Below are 21,685 nucleotides of genomic sequence, written 5' to 3' on the forward strand. Positions count from 1 at the left end.
TACTACAAAATATTTTAAGGTTCCATCTTCTATAATTCCTGGCTAGTAGATACAATCATCTAAACGACAAAAAGTTATAATTTGTTGCTTATTGATAGTGTTATGACTTATTTTTAAAGTTCCCTAAATAATCCAACTGTTAAATAAAAATGGGCTTTTCATTTTAATAACACATACTCCTTGATGATAGTGGTTTGATTCATTTCTCTTACAGAACTAATTTCTTCCTACTTCACACACATTAAATACTTTGTTTATACTGATAATGTCATGCTCATCCTAAATTAAAGTTTGAGTATGTCTGTTTCCCCAGAGACACACCATCTGATTGGGATACAGCTGTAGTGTAGCAGAAAGAGCAGTGAAGCCGGTATTAGAATGCTTGGATTACAGTGTTTGTTCTGTTACTTAGCAGCTGTGTGACTTTACTGTCTTAATGATATGGAGTTTTGTGCTGCTTCCAAGTATGAAACAGTTTGGCACGCTATTTAGAAACGCAAAATATGTGATCTCCACAACATTTTAGCGAGTGTAAAGAAGATAGGATAGACTATTTAAAATGGAAAATCGTGGACAAAAGGTCACCATATACCTGAATAAATTACTTAACTTCTGAGACCCACTTTTGTCATGTAATAAAATAGATATAATGATACCTACCTCTCAGGATTAAGGGTTAACTGAAATACTGTACATGAGGGTCTAGCTCAGTGCCTGGAAAATGGATGATGTTAATTAAGGTTTCCTTAGGTTAGAATGCTCCTTTCACTCCCTCCATCTGCCCCCTCCCCCAAAAAACACTCCAAAATTCAAACATGCATATTCTGATTCATCTTTTAAGGAAGAGCCCAAGAGGCACCACTCTACAAAATCTTTCCAAATAACTTCAGGCAGTACAGCCCTTTGGTTAAGAGTACTGGGCTTTTGGAATCAGAAGAGACCACCAAATTAAAAATCAGGTCTGCCATTTAGTAGCTCCCTGACACTGGACAAATTACTTATTTTCTCCGCAGCTAGATTTCCCATCTGTAAAATAAAATCATCATGATACATACCTCATAGGGTTGTGGAGGATTAAATGAGATATACATACAGAGCATTTAGCACAGTCCCTGACTTAAGTCCTCCGTTAAGTATTACATAGTAGAAATAGTAAAAAGTTTCCTCTTAAGTAAAATGCTAATAAAAGTGCTTACCCTGCCTCCCAAGATTGTGACAAAGTTATGACGCAAGGCTTTTAAGCTGTAATGCTGAACAAACGTAAGGGATTGGTATATACCTTGAGATATTTTGGATAAAGTTCTAATCTTACTTTTATACAATATGCTTTCCCTCACCCGCCTGCAGTGGGGTTAATAATGCCCAGCATTAACTAATAGGAAATCAAATCAGAAGATACCCAGAACACACGTAGCTGACGCTCAGAGAGCAGTATTAAGGCGAGCACCCGCAGACCGAACCTGGATGATTCCCTGGAGTTCACCTCTAGCGGCCCCCTCCCCTTGGAGCCGCGCAAGCGTACACTGACTTTGCTCCTCTCTAGTGCCCCCGCCTCCAACAGCCGCCCCCCCGCACCCCCTCCCCGTCTGCCCAACACGCAGGCGCGTCTCCTCAAATCCTGTCCCTACACCCCTCCTCTTTCTCTTCATTTCGTTCCCCCTCCTCTTGCAGCACCTCAGCAGGTTCAAACTCTTCTCCGGGAGAGTGGCGGCGATCGCGAGGTCACGTGATGAGCATCCTGCTGCCCAACATGGCGGAGTTCGACACCATCTCTGAACTGGAGGAGGAGGAAGAAGAAGCGGCAACGTCGTCGTCGTCGCCGTCGTCGTCGTCGTCTGTATCTGGGCCCGACGATGACGAGGAGGATGAGGAGGAAGAGGGGGAGGAAGAGGAGGAGGAGGAGGAAGAGGAGGAGGAGGAAGAGGAGGAGGAGGCGCCGCCCCCGCCTCGGGTAGTGAGCGAGGAGCATCTGCGGAGATATGCTCCCGACCCTGTATTAGTGCGGGGTGCCGGCCACATCACTGTGTAAGCGAGAAGGGGTCTTGGGACTTGAAGCCTGAGATTTGGCAACAGAGGAATGAGAAGTGATCGAGGGGCCTGTGGAGTGGGGGAGGGTTTACTGAGGCGTACAGTTAGGAAAGGACACCAGGTCTAAATGGGGAAACCATGGGGTGGATACGTGGTGAAGGAAGTGAGGTGAATGTAAATATGATGCACCAATGCCAGGTAAAGAGTGAGTATAGGAGAGGGAAGTTAGGGCTTTGGGAGCCAGAGCGATTGGAGTAGGGGTGAGTCTCCTTTCTTGTACGTATGCTGGCAAGTGAACAGTCTCTAAACTGCAGGATGTACCAGAGCTTTTTTTGCTGACAAGATTGATACTTTGTGGGAAACAGCAATTGCTGTGACATGTGACAAGAACTAGGCTTGCATTCTTCAAAACAGAAACATGATACATTTTGTGAATAATAATAGAATGTTCATTCACCCACATATTCATCCATCCATTCTTCCTATCTAATCCTTCCTTGTGTATCACTCAATTAGAGGTTCAGGTTGAGAGGCAGCTATGGAAAGTAGAAAGAGAAACGGATTGAGTCCGGGCTCTTCGATGCTAGTCCCAGTTTTGCTTCTTACTGGCCCTGTGACCTTGGTCAGGTTGTTTTTTCTGATTTCTACGCCTTGATTTCTTCATCTCTAAAATGAAGGGTTTGGAGTAGATGGTTTCCAGAGCTTTTCAGTTGTGAGATAATTTACCTCCAAGGGATTTTGTGTGCCCAAATGTGAAACATACAGGCATTAAATATGTATATGGAAATTAGTACTTTGGGAGCTGAGCATGATTTCTTTAAAATTTATCCAGGGTGGTTTTTTTAAAAATTAAAATCTTGAGAAAAAGTTGAATATTTGAGAAAATAAAATGGGGAGGGACTTCATAACATAGCTACAGGGCAAAGATGTTGATGATTCTCTGGGCTTTAAAGAGTGCTTCCTCATTTTTATTTGCTTGTACCCTAACTGGAAGTTTGAGTACTGGGTCATGTTCACTCTCTGAACTATGCTATCTTTTACTGCATTTTCAGAATAGGTTGCCTTTTGTTATTATGTCATGCTGCCTCTGGTTTGATGATGGCTCACCTAGTCCCTTTGACTTTCAATTGAGTTCATGTTATATAAAATCATGTATATACTACCTCCCTTATATTAGTTTTAATTTTTAACATGTTGAGTTGTTGTTGTTTTTATTTTTTTGAGATGGAGTCTCGCTTTGTCGCCCAGGCTGGAGTGCAGTGGCATGATCTTGGCTCACTGCAGCCTCTGCTTCCCAGGTTCAAGCAATTCTCCTGCCTCAGCCTCCTGAGTAGCTGGGACTACAGGCATGACATGTTGTGTATTTTAATTGTAATATACTTTTGTAATCTTTGCATCAAATATATTAACAAATATTTTGAAATTGGGGAAGGGTTGGGGGAAGGTTTTAGAGCTACTTTTTGATTAGGAAATTTTAAGACAATTTTTCTTGGTCCAAGAATTTTGCAGATAGCCTGCAATGTTTAGATGCCAGCTTATTGCACGGTTTTACTTCCATTCCTTTTGTCACTAGGGAGACAATTTATTACTCGAACTAATTGTGATGGCTGGTACCAAAGGTTACTTTTATGCAGATTATGTTACATGTCCCTTTAGTCCATGATTTTATACTCCAATATTCCACCTCCACATTTGCAAAATTCATGCAAAGGAGAAGGAACAAGAAAATAAAATTAAAGTTACCTGAAATTTATTTGTGGTTCCATTCGACCCTGCACAGGTACTTTCCAACGTATTTTCTTCATTAGAAGAACACTGACACTTGCCATGCCCCAGGCCCTTGTGATGGGTATAACATCCTTCTAATTAGGAGCGTGCGGGTAGTACTGGTGGTATTCATTGACTGAAACCAAAACCCGAAAAGCAGCAAACCAGTACTAGACTCACTAACCAATGTATATACTTTGGAAACTTATTTAGTTTTATTGTATACATTCTTACACCTAGAAATCACATATGACATTAAATGTCTTGGGATTTGAAAGGATTACATGTCTAGGAGAAAATTTAACTGGATCTGAGAAATGGGTCTTTGTATGGTGGTGAAGCCTTCCTTTTATCAGGTAAAGTAAAATCCTTATGAAATAGGTAATCTTATTCTGAGACTTCTAAAATCTTATTCTGATACTTCTAAAATATCAACTTCTGTTTATTTTTTTTCTGGCATAGGAGTGTTAGAGTTGCCTTAAACTATATACCCTATCTGAATGAAATATTTGATATTATCTCCCAGCCCTGATTTTTTTTCCGTTCTTTGTGCAGTCTTCTGTTGTATAGAGCATTTTGTTTCTTCTCAAAGTTTAAAATTTGGAGCCATCACCTCAAACTCAGTATATTTTAAGCCCAACATCCCTCTCCACATTGCCCGTGCTTTCCATTTGTTTCATTTCTTTCCTTGATGCCACCATTCTGATCTCCCAGGTAACATTCAAAACCTTTGAGTCATTTTGACTCTTCCTTCTCCTTGAATCACCCTGTGTCAGTCTGCCCCAGGATTATGTCATCATAGTTTCTGAAATATCTCTTAGATTTTTCATTTTCTCATTCCTATTTGGCACCACTCTGGTTTGGGTTGCTATCATCTCCTGCTTGAATTATTGCCACGGTCTGCTGCCTCTCCCTACTCCAGTCCATCCTGTGTGCTTGTGCCAAACTAATTTTCTTAAAACACAGTCTAGTCATGTCACTTTCCTGCTGAAAACCTGCACTGGATCTTAATTAGCTCTGAGTTTCTGTGCCATCTTCCTTCAGTCTCAGAGTTCAAGGAGACCCTCCATGTGTCCAATGCTCACCTGTCCATTTGTGCCTTCCATACCTTTCTTTTCCAGCCTCCTCCCAGATCCTGCTCCACCAGACCACCCATCTCTCCAATATTACCTCTCTACTGGCTCAACCTGTAACCGTATTCAGTCTCTAATTTTTAAAAAACAAAATAAGGCAAAAGCCTTCCTATGCCCGTGTTCCCTTTAGCTACTATCCAATCTCTCTTATCCTTCAAATTTCTAAAAAAAAAGTAGCTACATTTACCTTATCTGTTTTATCTTTACCCGTCTCTGATCTGGATTCTGCTACCAAAACCACAGAGGAGCTATCCTTAATTAACATCACTGTGACCCTCTTGTTGCTAAATTAGTGGACATCTTTCATTCCCTATCCTACAGGTTCTCTCTGCTACATTTGATACGTGATTTCTTCTTTTTTAGAAGCTTCTGCTCCAGGGTTCACAAACACACAGGCCTTCAGAGGCAAGGCAGGTCACAAAAAATAGTGCAGCATAAGGAGAGATGGGGCTTTAGTTGAACTGAAAGTTTTGTATCTTTTGAGATCTTTTTCCAAATTTTAAAAAATATGATTATATTAACTCTTACAGATTTGAGACTATAGAAACAGAAATAATGAAATGTCTCTTGGAAGTATTGTGCTTCAAAAATACTGTACATCCGAATAATATAACAGTATCACATTTCTTCTTGATATTTTTAGGATAAATATTTGGATCTAATGTATTGAAATACAGAAAAAAATATTCCATCACATGAGGTTGTTTTCCTTATAGACATTACCACCTTCTTTATGTTACTCAAAATATATAGATATTTACCATTACACCTGCATAAAAATTAGTAGAGACAACATATTACTAATTCGCAGAGGCTCATAAAATTCTCATTAAAATTACGAAAGCTGAAGTTATTAGATTATAGAATTGACAAAGATGGCCAATTTTGCCAAAGTGCATTTATCCAAAAACTTAGCACTACGAATATTGATACTTCTGAAATCAGGGAATGGAATGCCTTTTCTGTAACAGTTGTCTGAGAAATTACAGTGATGCATTGTTAATTTGTTTTTATGTAAGGTGAATTTTTTTAAGGTTTTAGGCTTTGAGAATATTGAAGCCATGGTAACTTGCCATTGTATAGTATGGGAAGACATTTTTCCCATATGAAATATTAAAGAGATTTAACTAGGATCGTTTAAAAATCTCCTTTTATTTTGTGGCATAGCCTTTTCCTTGGTGTAGCAAATAGAGTTCAGTGCACATGCTTCAGAATCAGTATTACTATAAGTGCATGGTTTTCTAGTGAAGTCGTGTCTTATTGGCAGAATTTTACCACATTTTCTTAAACTGAGTACGTGAACTTTAATTTGTGCAAGATTTTGAAAGGCTGGTATATGGCCATTTTCAAATATGAAAAATGGTGAGAGGTATGGGGAGGGAGAGAAAAGGGAAGAGGAAGTGAGAGTATAGATCCTTTGCCTCGGTTTCCTTTACTTCAAAGAATTTGTCTAAGAAATTAAAATTATGGTCATTGAAGACTCTTGACAAAGAAAATACAATCATTGAGAACTACCAGCTGGGTCAGCTTCAAACGTACAATAGATTCTATATTTAATGAAGTTGATAAAATGATAGTGTGAGCACTTCCCAAGTGCCTGCTGAGCCCCACATCTTGGCTAATATCTACCACGGATCAGTAATAAGTAGATAAGTTTGTCTAGCCTCTCTGGACTCATAATTCTTAACTTAATGGTTTGTTTATGAAACCCAGCTGAGGTGTTTATTCAGCAGCAGTCATTTCAACATTTCCTAGTAGCTGCTAAGTGAAATGTACCTAAAGTTATTTGAGTTAAGTATTTTTTTAGTGTGCTGAGTCTATAACAGGGAAAGTTAAGGGAAAAAATGTCTTATAGGCAAGAGCAAGATTGCTGCTGCCTATTAGCCAAAACTATGAGAGTATCAAGCCTACTTTGCCTTTCTTCATACTTTTTATATGGATATATGTAGGTCATAAGGGAGTATTTTAAGAAATAAAGCAACACTTTAGTTACTATTTCTAATACATTTTTTATATTTTAGAAAAGGAAATCCCTTTATATATTGGAGAAGAAAGTTAGTAATATGAATATAGCAAGTATTTCTCTAGAACTTGAGCACTGGGCTAAACACTGTGAAGAACACAGAGAAAACAAAGTATAGGCTTTGCTTTAGAAAGCGAACAGGAAAATTGCCTTTAAGATAATGATATGGAGCAGCAAGGAATAAAAGACAACATTTTGTTAACTGTTGAATTGTATAGTGCACATTAGAAGTGGCCGTGAGTATTTAGATAAAGCCATGGAGACTTCTATTCAAGATGATCCTGCTCTGAGGATGTGCTGCAATCTCCCATCCTTTCAAATGTATGTTCAATTGAATTAATCTGAGATTTGTATAAAGATTATAAAGCCGTGGCTCTTGTTTTCCAGTTCTGGAGTGATACTGTTTTTAAAGAAGGGTGATAAAAGCAGAAATGTCTATCTTTATAACACTCTCCAAGTTTTAATGGGGCTGAAAAACGTGGTCCAAAGCAATGTTCATTAAAAATTTCATTCTCTAAAAAAAAAAAAAAGGAATCCATGAAGGCTTGGACATTGAAGGCGTTACAGCAGGGGTTGGAACTTGAGCCTTGAAGGCTGAGTAGGACTTAGATTTAAACTTCGGAGGGGAAGCAAGGAGAACCACATGAGCAAGGACAAGAGCCAATGTAGCAGTGACAATGGAAAGGAAGGGATCATTATGAGAATGATTTCAAAGGAGCAAATAACAGGATTTAGGGACCACCTGGCTGTAAGCAAAATGCAAAACATAGGAGAGGGAGGGTGCGAATATGATACCAAGGTATAGGTTAAAGGAAGAGAGTAATGTGCCATTGATAGAGATGAATTTGAAAGGGGGAACCAGGTTCCAAGAAAATATAACATTTAGTTTTAGATAGGTTTCACTTAAGGTGGTATTGTTTTGTGACAGGATGTCCAAACAGAAATTTTCAGTATACAATTAAAGATGAGGGACCAGAGCATGTACAAAAATATATTACTCGAGCTATAGATATGATGATTGTTAACAGAGAAAAATGATTGTCAAAGCTGTCAAATACAGATGAACTTTTATAGTTTGCTTAGAAAGAAAAGCAGAAGATTAAAAACTAAATTTTGGAAGAACTATGGAGTCTGAGGGCAGAATGAAAGAATGGGAGTGTTAGGAAGGGAGTGATCAACAGTGTCACAGCTGCAAACAAAGTCAACTGAAAAAGTTCTGAGAAGACATTGAATTTGGCAATAAACAAGACAAGATGGACTTGTCATTTTGAGTAAATTTACTGAATAAGAGATTATTTTCAGCAAAATGACAGTATCAAAAATCAAGTTTCAAAATTTCTTAAGAAAGGAGATATTAGGGAAATGGAAGCAGTGGACAGTTCATTTGTCTGCTGATAAGTGAAAAGAGGGAATAGTAAAGCTAAGAATTTTTAAAACAATAAAAATATATACATTTTGAAGGATATATCTGTCTGTATTGACTGCATATTTGATATCTAGTAGGGGAATGACAGCTGGCAAAAGCTAAATTAGCAGCAATTGCTAATCAGGGTAGGAACATGTTACTGATGTTGCATCTATAAGGCATTTAGACAAGATGTGGAAATAGAGGTCTACTTAAAATAATCATATCTACTTTCTAAAAATGAAAACTGCATCTATGTCTTTGTACAATAAGAATCTACTCTTCATGTAATAATGAATTGCATCTTTTCGCTAGTGATAAAGTCACTAGTTCACTCGCTGAATAGATTTAAATAAAATGTTTCTTGTAATATTAAATATTTGTTATTGATTGCTGAAGCAAATAATTACAAATAGGTTTAATACTAGATTGTCAATTTCTCAAGCAGCAGATGAAGATTGCCGTAAAAATTCATGCATAATGGTGTCCCACCTTGTTTTCAGTTTAACTATACTTTTGTGTCTATGTATTGATTTAAAGGGAATATGTATTTGTATAAAATATTCTCATTACATGTTGTACTGACACAACTGAACAGAATTAATGAAGGATTTTTTAAATGTAGTTAAAATCTTTTTTCAATTGCTAATTTATTTACTTGACTATTTTAAAATACAGAATTTGTTTCAAAATACATTTTAAACATACATAATATAGTATATTTATGTACAGGTATGTGTCTTGCTACTAGCTGCTAAATATAGAGAGTTTTTGTGCTTAAAACTGCATGTGTCCTTGAAAATGAGTTATTAGTGTAAATGATACAAGGACAATATGAAATTCCTGCATAGAGGTTTTTTTTTTTCTTTGTCAACTTTTAGATTTGGGGGATACATGTGCAGTTTCATTACAAAGCTATATTACATGATGCTGAGGTTTGGGGTACAATTGAACCCATCACCCAGGTAGTGAGCATAGTACCCAACAGGGAGTTTTACAACCCTTACTCACCTCCCTTCTTACCACTTCGTGTAGTCCACAGTGTCTATCATTCCCATCTTTATGTTCATGTGTACTTAATGTTTAGCTCCCACTTATAAGTGAGAACATGTGATATTTGGTTTTGTGTTTCTGTGTTAATTCATTTAGGATAATGGCCTCCAGCTACATCCATGTTACTGCAAAGAACATGATTTTGTTCTTTTTTATGGCTGCATAGGATTCCATCGTGTATATGTTCTATATTTTCTTTAGTCTGCCATTGATGGACCCCTAGGTCAATTCCATATCCTTGCTGCTATGAATAATGCTGTGATGAGTATATGATCACGTGTGTAATTTTGGTAGAACAATGTATCTTCCCTTGGGTATATACCCAGTAATGGAATTGCTGGTTCAAATGGTAGTTCTATTTTTGATTCTTTGAGAAATCTCCAAACTGCTTTCTACAGTAGCTGAAATAATTTAAATTCCCACCAATGTTGTATAAGCATCCCCTTTTCTCAGCAGTCCTGCCAACATCTGTTATTTTTTACTTTTTAATAATTGCCATTCTGACTGGCATGAGATGTAGTTTTGATTTGTATTTCTCTAATGATTAGTGATGATGAGCATTTTTTCATATGTTTGTTGGCCCCTTATATGTGTTTTTTTGAGAAATGTGTATTCGTGCCCTTTGCCCACTTTTTTATGGGACTCTTTGTTTATTGCTTATTGAATTATTTAAATTCCTAATAGATTCTGTATATTATACCTTTGTTGATGCGTGGATAGTGGATGTTTTCTCCCATTCTGTATGTTGTCTGTTTATTGATAATTTCTTTTGTTGTGCAGAAGCTCTTTAGGTTAACTAGGTCTTAATAATTTTTGTTTTTGTTGCAGTTGCTTTTAAGGACTTAATCATGAATCCTTTGCCAAGGCCCATGTTGGGAAGGGTGTTTCCCAGGTTTTCTTCTAGGATTTTTATAATTTGAAGTCTTATATTTAAGTACTTACTCCATCTTGAGTTAATTTGTGTATATCATGACAGGTTGTGTTCCAGCTTAATTCTTCTGTATATAGCTGGCCAGTTATCCCAGCTCCATTTATTGAACAGAGGTGCCTTTCTCCATTACTCACATTTGTCAGTTTTGTCAAAGATCAGATGGTAGTAGGTGTGCAGCTTTATTTCTGTGGTCTATTCTGTTCCATTGGTCTGTGTATGTTTTTGTGCCAGTCCCATGCTGTTTTGGTTACTATACCCTTGTAGTATAGTTTGAAGTCAGGTAATATGATGCCTCTGGCTTTGTTATTTTTGTTTGGGATTGCTTTGTCTATTTAGGTCCTTTTTTGTTTCTATATGAATTGTAGAATAGTTGTTTCTAATTCTATGAAGAATGATGTTTATAGTTTGACAGGTATAGCATTGAATCTTTAAATTGCTTTAGGCAGTATGGCCATTTTTATGTTGTTGATTCTTCCAATCCATAAGCATGAGATATCTTTCCATTTGTTTCTGTCATCTCTGATTTCTTTCAGCAGTGTTGTATAGTTCTCCTTGTAGACATGTTTCACCTTCTTGGTTAGATGTATTCCTAGGGAGTTTTTTTTGGGGGTTTTTTTTGTTTGTTTGTTTGTTTTGTTTTTTTTGACTATTGTAAATGGGATGCCATTCTTGATTTGGCTCTCAGCTTAAATGTTATTGGTGTATAGAAATTCTACTGACTTTTGTACATTGATTTCATTTCCTGAAACTTTAGTGAAGTTTTTCTTTATCAGTTCAAGGAGCCTTTTGGCAAGTCTTTAGGGATTTCTAGGTATAGAATCATATTGTCCGCAAAAAGAGATCGTTTGACTTCTTGTTCTCCTGCTTGCATGCCTTTTTCTCTTTCTCTTGCCTGACTGCTCTGAGTAGTACTTGCAGTATTATGTTGAAAAGGAGTGGTGAGAGTGGACATTTTTTTTCTTGTTCCAGTTCTCAAGGGGAATGGTTCCAGCTTTTGCCTGTTGGGTGTGATGGTGGCTGTGGGTTTCTCATACATAGCTCTTATTATTTTGAGGTACATTCTTTTGATGGTTAGTTTGTTGAGGGTTTTATCATGAAGGAATATTGAATTTTATCAAAAGCTTTTTCTGAGCCTATTAAGATGATCCTTTTTTTGTTGTTTTTAATCCTGTTTATGTGGTAAATTACATTTATTGATTTGTGTATGTTGAACCAACCTTGCATCCCAGGAATAAAGGCTCTTTGATCATGGCGAATTAACTTTTTGATGTGCTGCTGGATTCGAATTGCTAGTATTTTGTTGAAGATGTTTGTGTCTATGTTTGTCAGGGATATTGGCCAGTAGTTTTCTTATTTTCCTTCTTTCTCTGCCAGCTTTTCCTCTAAGGATGATGAGGGAGGATAGGATGAGTTGGGAAGGAGTCTTTCCTTTTCAAATTTTTGGAATCATTTGAGTAGGATTGGTACCAGCTCTTCTTTGCACATCTAATAGAATTTGGTTGTGAATCAGTATGGTCTTAAGCTTTTTTTGGTTGGTTGGTGTTTTATTTCTGATTCAATTTTGAAACTTGTTCTGTTTAGGGCTTCAAATCTTCCTGATTCAATTTTGGGAGCTTGTATGTTTCCAGAATTTTACCCATTTCCTCCAGATTTTCAATTTTGTGTGCTAGGTGTTCATAATAGTTATCTGAAGATTTTTTGTATTTCTGTGGGATCAGTCATAATGTCATCTTTGTCATTTCTGATTGCTCTTATTTGGATCTTCTCTCTTTTTTCTTTATTAATCTAGCTAGCAGTCTGTAAATCTTGTTTCTTCTTTCCAAGAACCAACTTTTGGTTTCATTGATATTTTGTGTGGATTTTTGGTTCTCAGATTTTCTTCTGCTAGCTCTGGGGTTATTTTGTTCTTGTTTTCCCAGTTCCTCTAGGTCTTGCACAGAGTTTTAATCAGACATTGGATTCTTAACATTTCTTTAAAGTGACCCTACAACCAAGTGCCATAAATTAGTTAAATAGTACAGTAGTTTATTATTCAACAAACATTTTTCAACACTGATTAGATTTCATTATGCTGCTAGGTATAATAGAAAACAGCAAAATAACCCATAGTTCCTGTTCTCTTAATATAGGATAAAATAAGGATTTAGGGGGTCAACATTGGAGTTTTGGTTTTCCCTACTTAATACATGACTATGGGCAAGTCATTTAATTTATTTTCTGAATATTTTTTTCTGGATGTTAGCTTCTTTGTCTTTAAAATGGGGTTGACAATACTTCTCTTGAAGACTTTTAAAGCATAAAAGTAATGTAGAGTCATGTGTCACTTAACAATGGGGATACCTCCTAAGAAATGCATTGTTAGGCAATTTTATCATTGTGTGAACATCATGGAGTATACTTACACAAACCTAGATGGCATAGCCTAGTACACACCTAAGCTATATGGTAAGCCTGTTGCTCCTAGGCTACAAACCTGTACAGCATGTGACTATACTGATTACTATAGGCAGTTGTAGCACAATGGTAAGTATTTGGGTATCTAAACATAGAAAAAGTACAGAGAAAATATAATATAAAAGACAAAAAATGTTATACCTTTAATAGGGCACTTACCATGAGTAGATCTTGAAGGACCAGAAGTTGCTCTGTGTGAGTGAGTGAGTGAGTGAGTGGTAAGAGAATGTGAAGGCCCAGGATATTACTGTACACTACTGTAGAATTTGTAAATACCGTATACTTAGGCTACAATAAATTTATTTTCAAATGCTATTCTTTGTTCAATAATAAATTAACCTTAGCTTACTATAACTTTTTAATTGTATAAACTGTTCAATTTTTAGAAACTCGTTGACTCTTTTGTAATAATACTTAGCTTAAAACACACATTGTACAGCTGTACAAAAATATTTTCTTTATATCCTTATTCTATTAATTTTTTTTACTTTTTAAACTTTTTTGTTAAAATCTAAGACACAAACACACACATTAGCCTAGGTCTACACAGGGTCAGGATCATCAATATCACTTCCACCTTCACAGCTTATCCCATTGGAAAGTCTTTAGGGACAATAATAACCCGGAGCTGTCATCTCCTGTGATAACAGTACCTTCTAGAATACTTCTAAAAGGGCCTGCCTGAGGCTATTTTACAGTTAACTTTTTGTTAGAAGAAGGAATATATTCTAAAATAACAATAAAAAGTATAGTATAATAAATACATAAGCCAGTAACGGTCATTTGTTATTATCATCATGTATTATGTATTGTATGTAATTGTATGTGCTATACTTTTCTATGGTGGCAAAGTAAGTTTGTTTATACCAGCATCACCACAAGCGTGTGTAATACATTGTACTACGATGTTATGAAGGCTATGACTATGACATTACAAGAGCTATGGCAACACTAGGAAATAGAAATTTTTTAGCTCCATTATAATCTTATGGGACCACCATCATATATGCAGTCTATCTTTGAAACATGTTATGTAGCATGTGACTATATTTAGTTAGCACAGTGTCTAGCCCATGGTAAAAACATAGTTATTGGTAGCTGTTACTGTTATTGCCCACCTCATATGGAGTTCTCAATAAATGTTACTGTCTTTTCCTTTTTGTTTACAACCTATCCTCCACTAATGTAAACTTGTAGTTAATATGAAATAGTATCATCTAACATTCAGGAAGTGACCTTTGTTATCCCTGAAATCAACAAGCAAGTGAGCAAAGCCTCATAAAATTCATTTTGACTTCTTAATGCAGATTTCACTGAGTGTACTGGAAAAGAGCGTTTTCAAGTCTGGGATCTGTTTTTTCAAAACTGGTTGAGCACAAACGTGAAAGCCATTCATAAGGATTAAACTTTGAGTATCTGAATAGTAAATGGTCACAAGTGGTCAAACTCTGTAGTTCCAAAGGCTGTATTAATTGTGGAGGGGTAGTTTTTATTAGGAACATTTGCATACATACACAAAAGTGGAAAGAATAGTATAATGAAATCCCACACAGTACCCATAATCCAGCTCCAACAGTTATCAACTAAAGTAGGTTTTAACTGAAACATTTCAGTTAAAAATGGACATTTCCAGCTCAATATGTGTTTCTTTAACTTATTATTTTTTAATCCTACATCATGGGTTGAGTTAGAATCCCACTTTAATGTTTGCTTTTTGTTAAGCTTTTTAAAAATTAGTTTGGATTAATAATCAAAGATTTGCTTTCTGTAAATATCATATAAAAAATTTTTCAGGGCACATTTTTAAATCAAAAAGCCAAAAGAAAAATGCATAGGTTTATAACTTTTTTTAAAAAAAGGAAATATTTAAATATGCTGGGTAGAACATACTTTGTTCTGTCTTTGTTTTGAAGGTTTGGCTTGAGCAACAAGTTTGATACTGAATTTCCCTCCGTTCTAACAGGGAAGGTAAGTGAGAATTTGCTTTGAAGTTTTCAGTTCTAAAGCATTGTTTTATGGCTTACTCATTGTTATGACAAATGCTTTGAATCATTGTTAATGAAGTCAAGTAATAGGAGGCCTCAGTAGTTGGAAGCTGTGTTTATAGTGTCTGAAAGCTGTTGCCATGGCTACCAGCCTCTGACCAGTTATTTTGTTCATTGTCCATTAATGCCAGCCATTATTTATTTATCCATTCAGCTTTTTCACTTTTGTATTTTTTTTCTCAGCATAGGTAGCTATAATTGTTTTTATTTGGGTCATTAATTTCCAGTGTTTTTAGAGTTAAAGTTATTTTTTTAACTGTATGTATCACTGCTATTAATTTTTAAAGTACCATATGGTATGATTTGTTATACATGAAAATAATTAAATTTTTTATTAGATGTTTTTCTGACTTTTAGATAGTTTGAGTTAGTAAGATTGGACTCACTGTAATAAATTAGTACCTTTCTAGTCCCTGGTTTTCTACATTGAGTAGTAGTTTCTAGTAAATTCAAAGATTTACTAGGATTCAAAACTATAAATTTAAAGACCTAATGCACAGCCTGATTACTATAGTTGATAATATTGTATTATACACTGGAAATTTGCTGAGAGTAGATTTCAGGTGTTCTTATCACAAAATAACAAAAAGGTGACCGTGAGGAGATGGATATGCTAATGTGTTTGACTAGTAATCATTTTACTGTGTATATGTATATCAAAACATCATGTTGTACACCTTAAATATATACAATTTTTAAAAAGAAACTATATTTGAAAGATCATCTTATGACAATAATATGAACTTTCTATGCCCAAAGGAAAAGGCTCTACCTAAGGCAAAAAGTTATTTATATATGTTTGTTACTTGAGCAATTATAGAAGAGGAGAGAAAAACCATTGTAATATAGAATACTCAATCATTGCCAAATGGTTAACAGTTGAAAGCTTGGGTAGCTAAAAAGATGATTAGGGGTTAAAGGAAGTTAACTTTTTGTATTTTGAAGCCTTTAAATTTAATATATTTAATTTTAGTGCTAGAATAATGGTATTTGTCAGTATAGATTTTGGTCATGTTTTAAAATTATCTCATCTAACAGGTTTTTTATTCTGTTGTAGCATCAATTATTCTCATATTGTTGGTGAGAAAAGCAAAATGAAAATCAGTGTGTTTAGTATGTGTAATAAATTGGAGAAATAAGCCCTTTAATAAATGTATTTTTAAATAAAGAAATTCTAGAGAGATATACATGAAACTAATAAAAGTTATTACCTTTGATGGGCGAAGAGGAATGAGATGGATGGAGGCAAGGATAAGGATGAGACTTTTCTGTATATCTTTTAGTATTGCTTTCATTTTTAAACCATGTGACTATATTACCTTTTGAACTTTAATTTATTCTTAATTCAATGTCCCTTGTTCTAAACTCTTTGAGAACCAGAAAAGATGCTTCTACTGACATTTGCTTCTTTTTGTCATGCATTTTCCAACTGTGTATTCTTTTTGCTTTTGGCCTAATCACAATCTTCCCCCCAGCCTCTTTGGGGGAGTAGACAGCAGACCTATTTCTTTTTTCAAGGAACATCTTTGAAATCATAAGAAATTCTGTTTAATTTAACCCTGCAAGGTATGTTACACTTTATTTGCTTCGTTTTCCCCTTGAAAAATGGGAGGTAGCTTGAGATAAAATATAGTAGTTAAACAAGCTTTGCAGTCAAATCTGGGTTGGAATCCAAGTTCTGTCACTTACCGTGTGGCCTTGGGCAGGTCACTTCTCTGAGCCTCAGTTCTTATGTGAAAAATAGAGATGATGCTGATAGTTACCTCACTTTTTAATTTAAGAGTTAAATGAGAGAGCATATATAAAATTCCTAGTATTCTGTCATGTACTTATTAGCTTGTTAGTTTGTAGTTGCTGTTGACTGTTCTTCATCATTGTATTGTAGTTCCACTCTGGTTGCTTTTCATTTTACTCACTGGCTTTCAATTTTTCATTGCTTTTGCAATTTTTCTTCATCTAATTCTGAGAGAATACATTATTATTCTCTGGTCTCACCACTAATTTAATTTGTTCTGTTGACTGTTGTTCTGTTGACTGTAGTTATATCCAACTTTACCATTTGCTTAGTTTGAAATACAGGTCCAAGAAATTCTAGAAATGAATAATCTAAAAAATACGTCAGTGTATAAAATTCCCAGGCATACAAATTATCCATTTTCGAAATTGGCCTATTTTATATGCTCAAGGAATCTTCAGAATTTCTTTTCACACTTTCTCATTTATTTACAAGCCTTCTGAAACTAAAAATTCCAGTGGCCCCAAAGATAGTAGACTGTTTTAAACTAGAGGAGTAAGAAAGAATAATAAGCTGCTTTTGGTATGCACTCACACAACCTAAATTATCTGGATATGAGCTGCTCATAAAGATATCCATTCTTTTCAAGTGATTGTTTTTGTAGCACATTATCATAATGACTTGAGTAATTAAGTGTACATTATGTATAGTGTACAAAATTTATCATGTGTTGGATAAGGTGTAAATTATAACTGTGATATTTTTCTTAGCATGTGTTTGGTGATGGGAAAAACACTAAAAGGAATTCTGAAGACCTGATTTTTGAAAGTCACGTGGTGGTAACATTAGCTTTATTCATCTTCTCGTTGAGATAATTTTTCTCCGACAGGCACTTTCATTTGTATAGGTTCCTTTGCATTATCAAAATGCTTCTCAAATAACTGGAGAGAAAAGGCAAACATTATTCATGTGTATCTGAGGAAAAAAATAAAAGAAAAAAGGTCTAAATTTCAGACTTAACAGCTCTTACATTAAAATATTTTTAAATGAATAACTGTGACAGCTAAAGTAGAAAAAAATCTACCTTTTACGAAATCCAAAATCAGTCTTCCAATATGAATGCAATTCTAAATAGTTTTTATGCCTGCCTGAGCTAAGCAAAATTGCAGAGGGAAGTCTGAAAACCTCAAAAAACAATTTTGACAAGCTCTGTGGCTCAATTTTAATTTTTTGCTTCTTATGTGTTAATGCTTTTAGTGCAAACAAAAAGATAACCTTTTATATTAAGTGCAGAAAAGATTGTTTTCCGTATTTCATATCGAACAGGTGTATACAGACAGATTCTAGTGACCAGAAAATAAAACAACCACAGCAATTTAGAAAAGAAAGTAAAGCTTTTGGCCCTTAGCTTGAAACAATTAAACCATGTTATAGGGAGACTAGTGTGCAGTGTTTGGGGATTGTAAGCAATAAAAATCGACCTTTACTATTGTGATACAGTATGACACCTGATTGATAGGATTGTGTTCCCCATGATTGAAGGAAGCAGATCAGACCTGCTGGGGTTTCCTTAGAGTTTCTTCTGTTTACAGAGTCTCTTACATCCTGTTATAAAATATTATGACCCTTTACCCCACCTTTACGGTGTGGTTTTCTTTTTTCATTCCAAGAAAGCCAAAAGAAATGAAATGTTTCTTTACAACCTACTGTTCAGTTAGAAAGTAAGGAACTTCTACTATCTAACCTTCATTGCTAGAGATACTCAGTTATATGAAAGTAAATGAGTAAAATGTTAACCTGATTCTACAGAGTTAACTAAACATTTCTTTCACGTTGTTTAAAATTGAGTTAACTAATTCTCACTTCTTATGTCTTTAGCTCTGTTTTATGACTTTTACTGTTACTCAAATACAGATTTCTTTCAAAGGCAATCCTGTCCTCCTTTTAAAGTCAAAATGCAGATGTTAGTTTATTGTTTGAAACTCTAGTAAAAGCTTTTCTTTTCAATATATTTGTCTTATGACCTCGAAACATTTGAATTCTCATTTTTAGTAACTTGAATATTTTAGTTTTTAATTTGTCCATAGTAAGAAAATAGAAATTGACACTATTAAATGTTAAAAAGAAGAAAGTGTTGGCGGGAAAGAAGGAAAATGACCATATATTTAGGTAATGTTTTTGTTTTCAATTCCAGAAACATATAATAAAAGGCAAATTTTATAACAAATTTTATATACCTCAGCATACAATTTATTTTATTCACAGTGTTTGAAATAAAAAGCCAGTTTTCTCTTCCCTCTTTTATTCTCTAGCTTTTGTCTCCCTCAGCCTTCTAACACTATTCATCCCTGGTAGAAGTGGAGCTTTCTTTTCTAAGGCTCCTTATAAACAAATTTTTTTTCTTTTGGACTGACTCATTTCTGCACCTTTTAGTTTTATTTTTTAACATCTGTGTTTGTACCTACTTTTTAAATAAAAATGTAAATTCCAGTTACAAACATTTAAATTTGTAAATGGACACATTTAATAATTTTATGATTTGCATGAGTTTATATCAAAATTTACCATGTTTAAAAAACGTTAGCTATTCTGGATACATAATTTAAAGAGAGTTGACAGTAATGTAATATTATAGTTTAAAGCTAAATATGTACATATTTTTTCTTTATTTTAACTTCTATTTGGTTGCTCAGTGATTCCCTATGAGAAAAGAAGTTGAATATTGCTGTTGGAGAGGTAAATCTTAAGATAGAAACTTGGTACCTTGTTTTTAGAAAGAAGAGCTTGTTTTTTGTTTTTGTTTTTGTTTTGCTGAAGAATTAAAGAGCATTGAATCTGCTTTTAACATGCAGCAGATTATAAACAAATTATGCTTTTGTTTATAATATAGTATATAGGAAAACTATAGAATATTAATAGTTACTTGAGTAAACCCATTGCCTTCAGGTGAGACTTCATGCAAAAGAGCTTTTTCTTTCTCCAAACCTTCTCAGAGACATGATTCATGGACTTTCTTTTTCAAAGCATTTCAGTCAGGAGCTTACTTCCAAGGATTAATTTACATTTTTGTGACATATATTAAACGAAGATTATTATTCTCATTTTATCAGTGGGAAACTGAAACTCAGAAAACTAAATGATTTTGCCTGAATTTTTCATAGCTAATAAGTAACTATAATTCAAGTCTCTTGATCTGTTTTTCAATGTTTTTAGTTTGTCTTAGTTTAATGTGCTTAGTGCACTAAGTTTGTTAGTGTTTTCTAATTTCAATTATAAGGCAAGGCTCTCTGAATTTCGTTTCATATTTACTTAGAAATTTTGCCATTTAATTGGAATTCTTTGCACACAGTGATTGTCTTTACATCATGTTGCTGACAGTCTAGATGGAGAATGAAATTAGTTTACTTGCTCCGTGTAAACAAAGTTTTGAGCCTTATAATTTCACAACTATTGTTTGTTAACATATTAGTAAGAAAATCAGATTCATGGGCTACACAATTAACCTTATTGACTGACATGAACAATTCTAATAAAGCTTCTAATAAAGCTTATATTCTTAATGTTTAGCTTACTTTAGTGCTGAATTCTGTGATCATGTATTTTTATAACATTTGCTAATAGGTATATGTTTTGTGGTGTTGATTCTAAGACATCTTTATTAAGAGACAAAAATGTAATACATTGATTCCTCAAGTACAATTTTTATTTGGAATAGTGGTAGTAAAGCTCTATATTTTTGATTCCTAACCTGCTAATGTGGTTTTTATTTTATAGTACCTTACTTTTCCTAACAATTGCATAATTTTTGCTTTTATAGCCAGATGCTAAAAGTTCTTTCGTAAACTTTATAGTCTGACAGCTTTCTAAATGAAAGGGAATCATTTTTGTAATCCAGAAATGTGATTTCACTGAAAGCAAACTATTTTTAGTGTACTTTTGAATTGTATAACCTTCAAGCAGAATTTTTGGTATAAATCTAATTATTCCAGTCATGTGCATGCCTTTGAACTGACTTTGTCCTTGTTTACAGAGAAGCACAAGCAGCCACTTCCAGGAATGGAGGTAGTAACTAGAAATATTAAACTTGTGTATTTAAAGACCTTTCAACTTTGAAAATTTATAGCAGTTCCAAGTTCATTTTATAATGAATATTAACAGGCCATTTTGAATGCAATCACTAGGCATTGTCTTTTGTTAGTGTAACTAACAGTGGCTAATGTTAAAATTGTTATATTGCAAATTTGCCAGGGAATAAGGGTTTGAGAGTTGCCTTTTTCAAAGTAATCCAGGAATATTGCCAAGGTCTAATTTTAATTGCATTTCCTCTAGTAGTATTTGGGTTTTTATTGTTATGTTATGCTTCTAGTCTTACCCAGCTTTTACTCATAATGACTAGAGACTATCAATTATACTGCCTTGATAATGAGAATATTTGGTAAGAAAACAGCTTGAAAGTTATCCTTTTCTGTCAAGTTTATTGCAGTCACTTTATTGGTGGTCATTTCAGAAGATTGTTTTTCAACATCAGGCTAAGTTCTATGAACATGAAATTATATTGTTGTGCTTTTCAATGCCACCCTAGAGTGTGTGAACATATTTATGGGGAATATATCTATTTAGACATTTGTGATTCCTTAAATTATTTGTAATAAACGTTTTTCTTAGATTTAGAGATAGTGAAAAGCTGCCCACAAACTGTTAAAGATTGTACCCTCTTATAGGTGGCCCCAGAAGAATTTAAGACCAGCATTGGCCGTGTGAATGCATGTTTGAAAAAGGCTCTCCCGGTCAATGTGAAATGGCTGCTGTGTGGTTGTCTCTGCTGCTGTTGCACACTGGGTTGCAGCCTATGGCCTGTTATTTGTCTCAACAAAAGAGTGAGTAACTGTTTTATTGTATAATAATAATAATAACTAACATTTATCGAAAACTTACTATGTGCTATGAACTCTTTTCAAGTACTTTACACAATTTATTTAATTCTTGTAACAATGCTATCTTTATTTTAGAGATAAGGAAACTTGGGAACAGACACATTGTTATTTGTCCAACTTTTACCATTTAACATGGGTTCTCATCATTTCACATAAATGCAGTATAAGTTAAATACT

The 21,685-nt window shown here is 34.6% G+C and overlaps 1 protein-coding gene and 1 pseudogene across 3 annotated transcripts in view; one reads left to right on the plus strand and one right to left on the minus strand.

Moving 5' to 3' along the window:
* Positions 1–1,649, minus strand: part of LOC105503685 — a 40,398-nt pseudogene extending 38,749 nt beyond the window's left edge.
* The window catches only part of CHIC1 (cysteine-rich hydrophobic domain 1), a 113,155-nt gene continuing 93,067 nt past the window's right edge, over positions 1,598–21,685 (plus strand). For all 3 annotated transcript variants that reach the window (XM_011930667.1, XM_011930668.1, XM_011930669.1), the window contains exons 1-3: positions 1,598–2,025; positions 14,708–14,762; positions 21,296–21,451. In XM_011930667.1, coding sequence (XP_011786057.1) covers positions 1,730–2,025; positions 14,708–14,762; positions 21,296–21,451 — 507 coding nt within the window. In that variant the 5' untranslated portion in view covers positions 1,598–1,729. The remainder of the gene's footprint in view (positions 2,026–14,707; positions 14,763–21,295; positions 21,452–21,685) is intronic.

This window comes from Colobus angolensis, unplaced genomic scaffold, assembly GCF_000951035.1.
Source record: "Colobus angolensis palliatus isolate OR3802 unplaced genomic scaffold, Cang.pa_1.0 Scaffold87, whole genome shotgun sequence".
NCBI lineage: Eukaryota > Metazoa > Chordata > Mammalia > Primates > Cercopithecidae > Colobus > Colobus angolensis.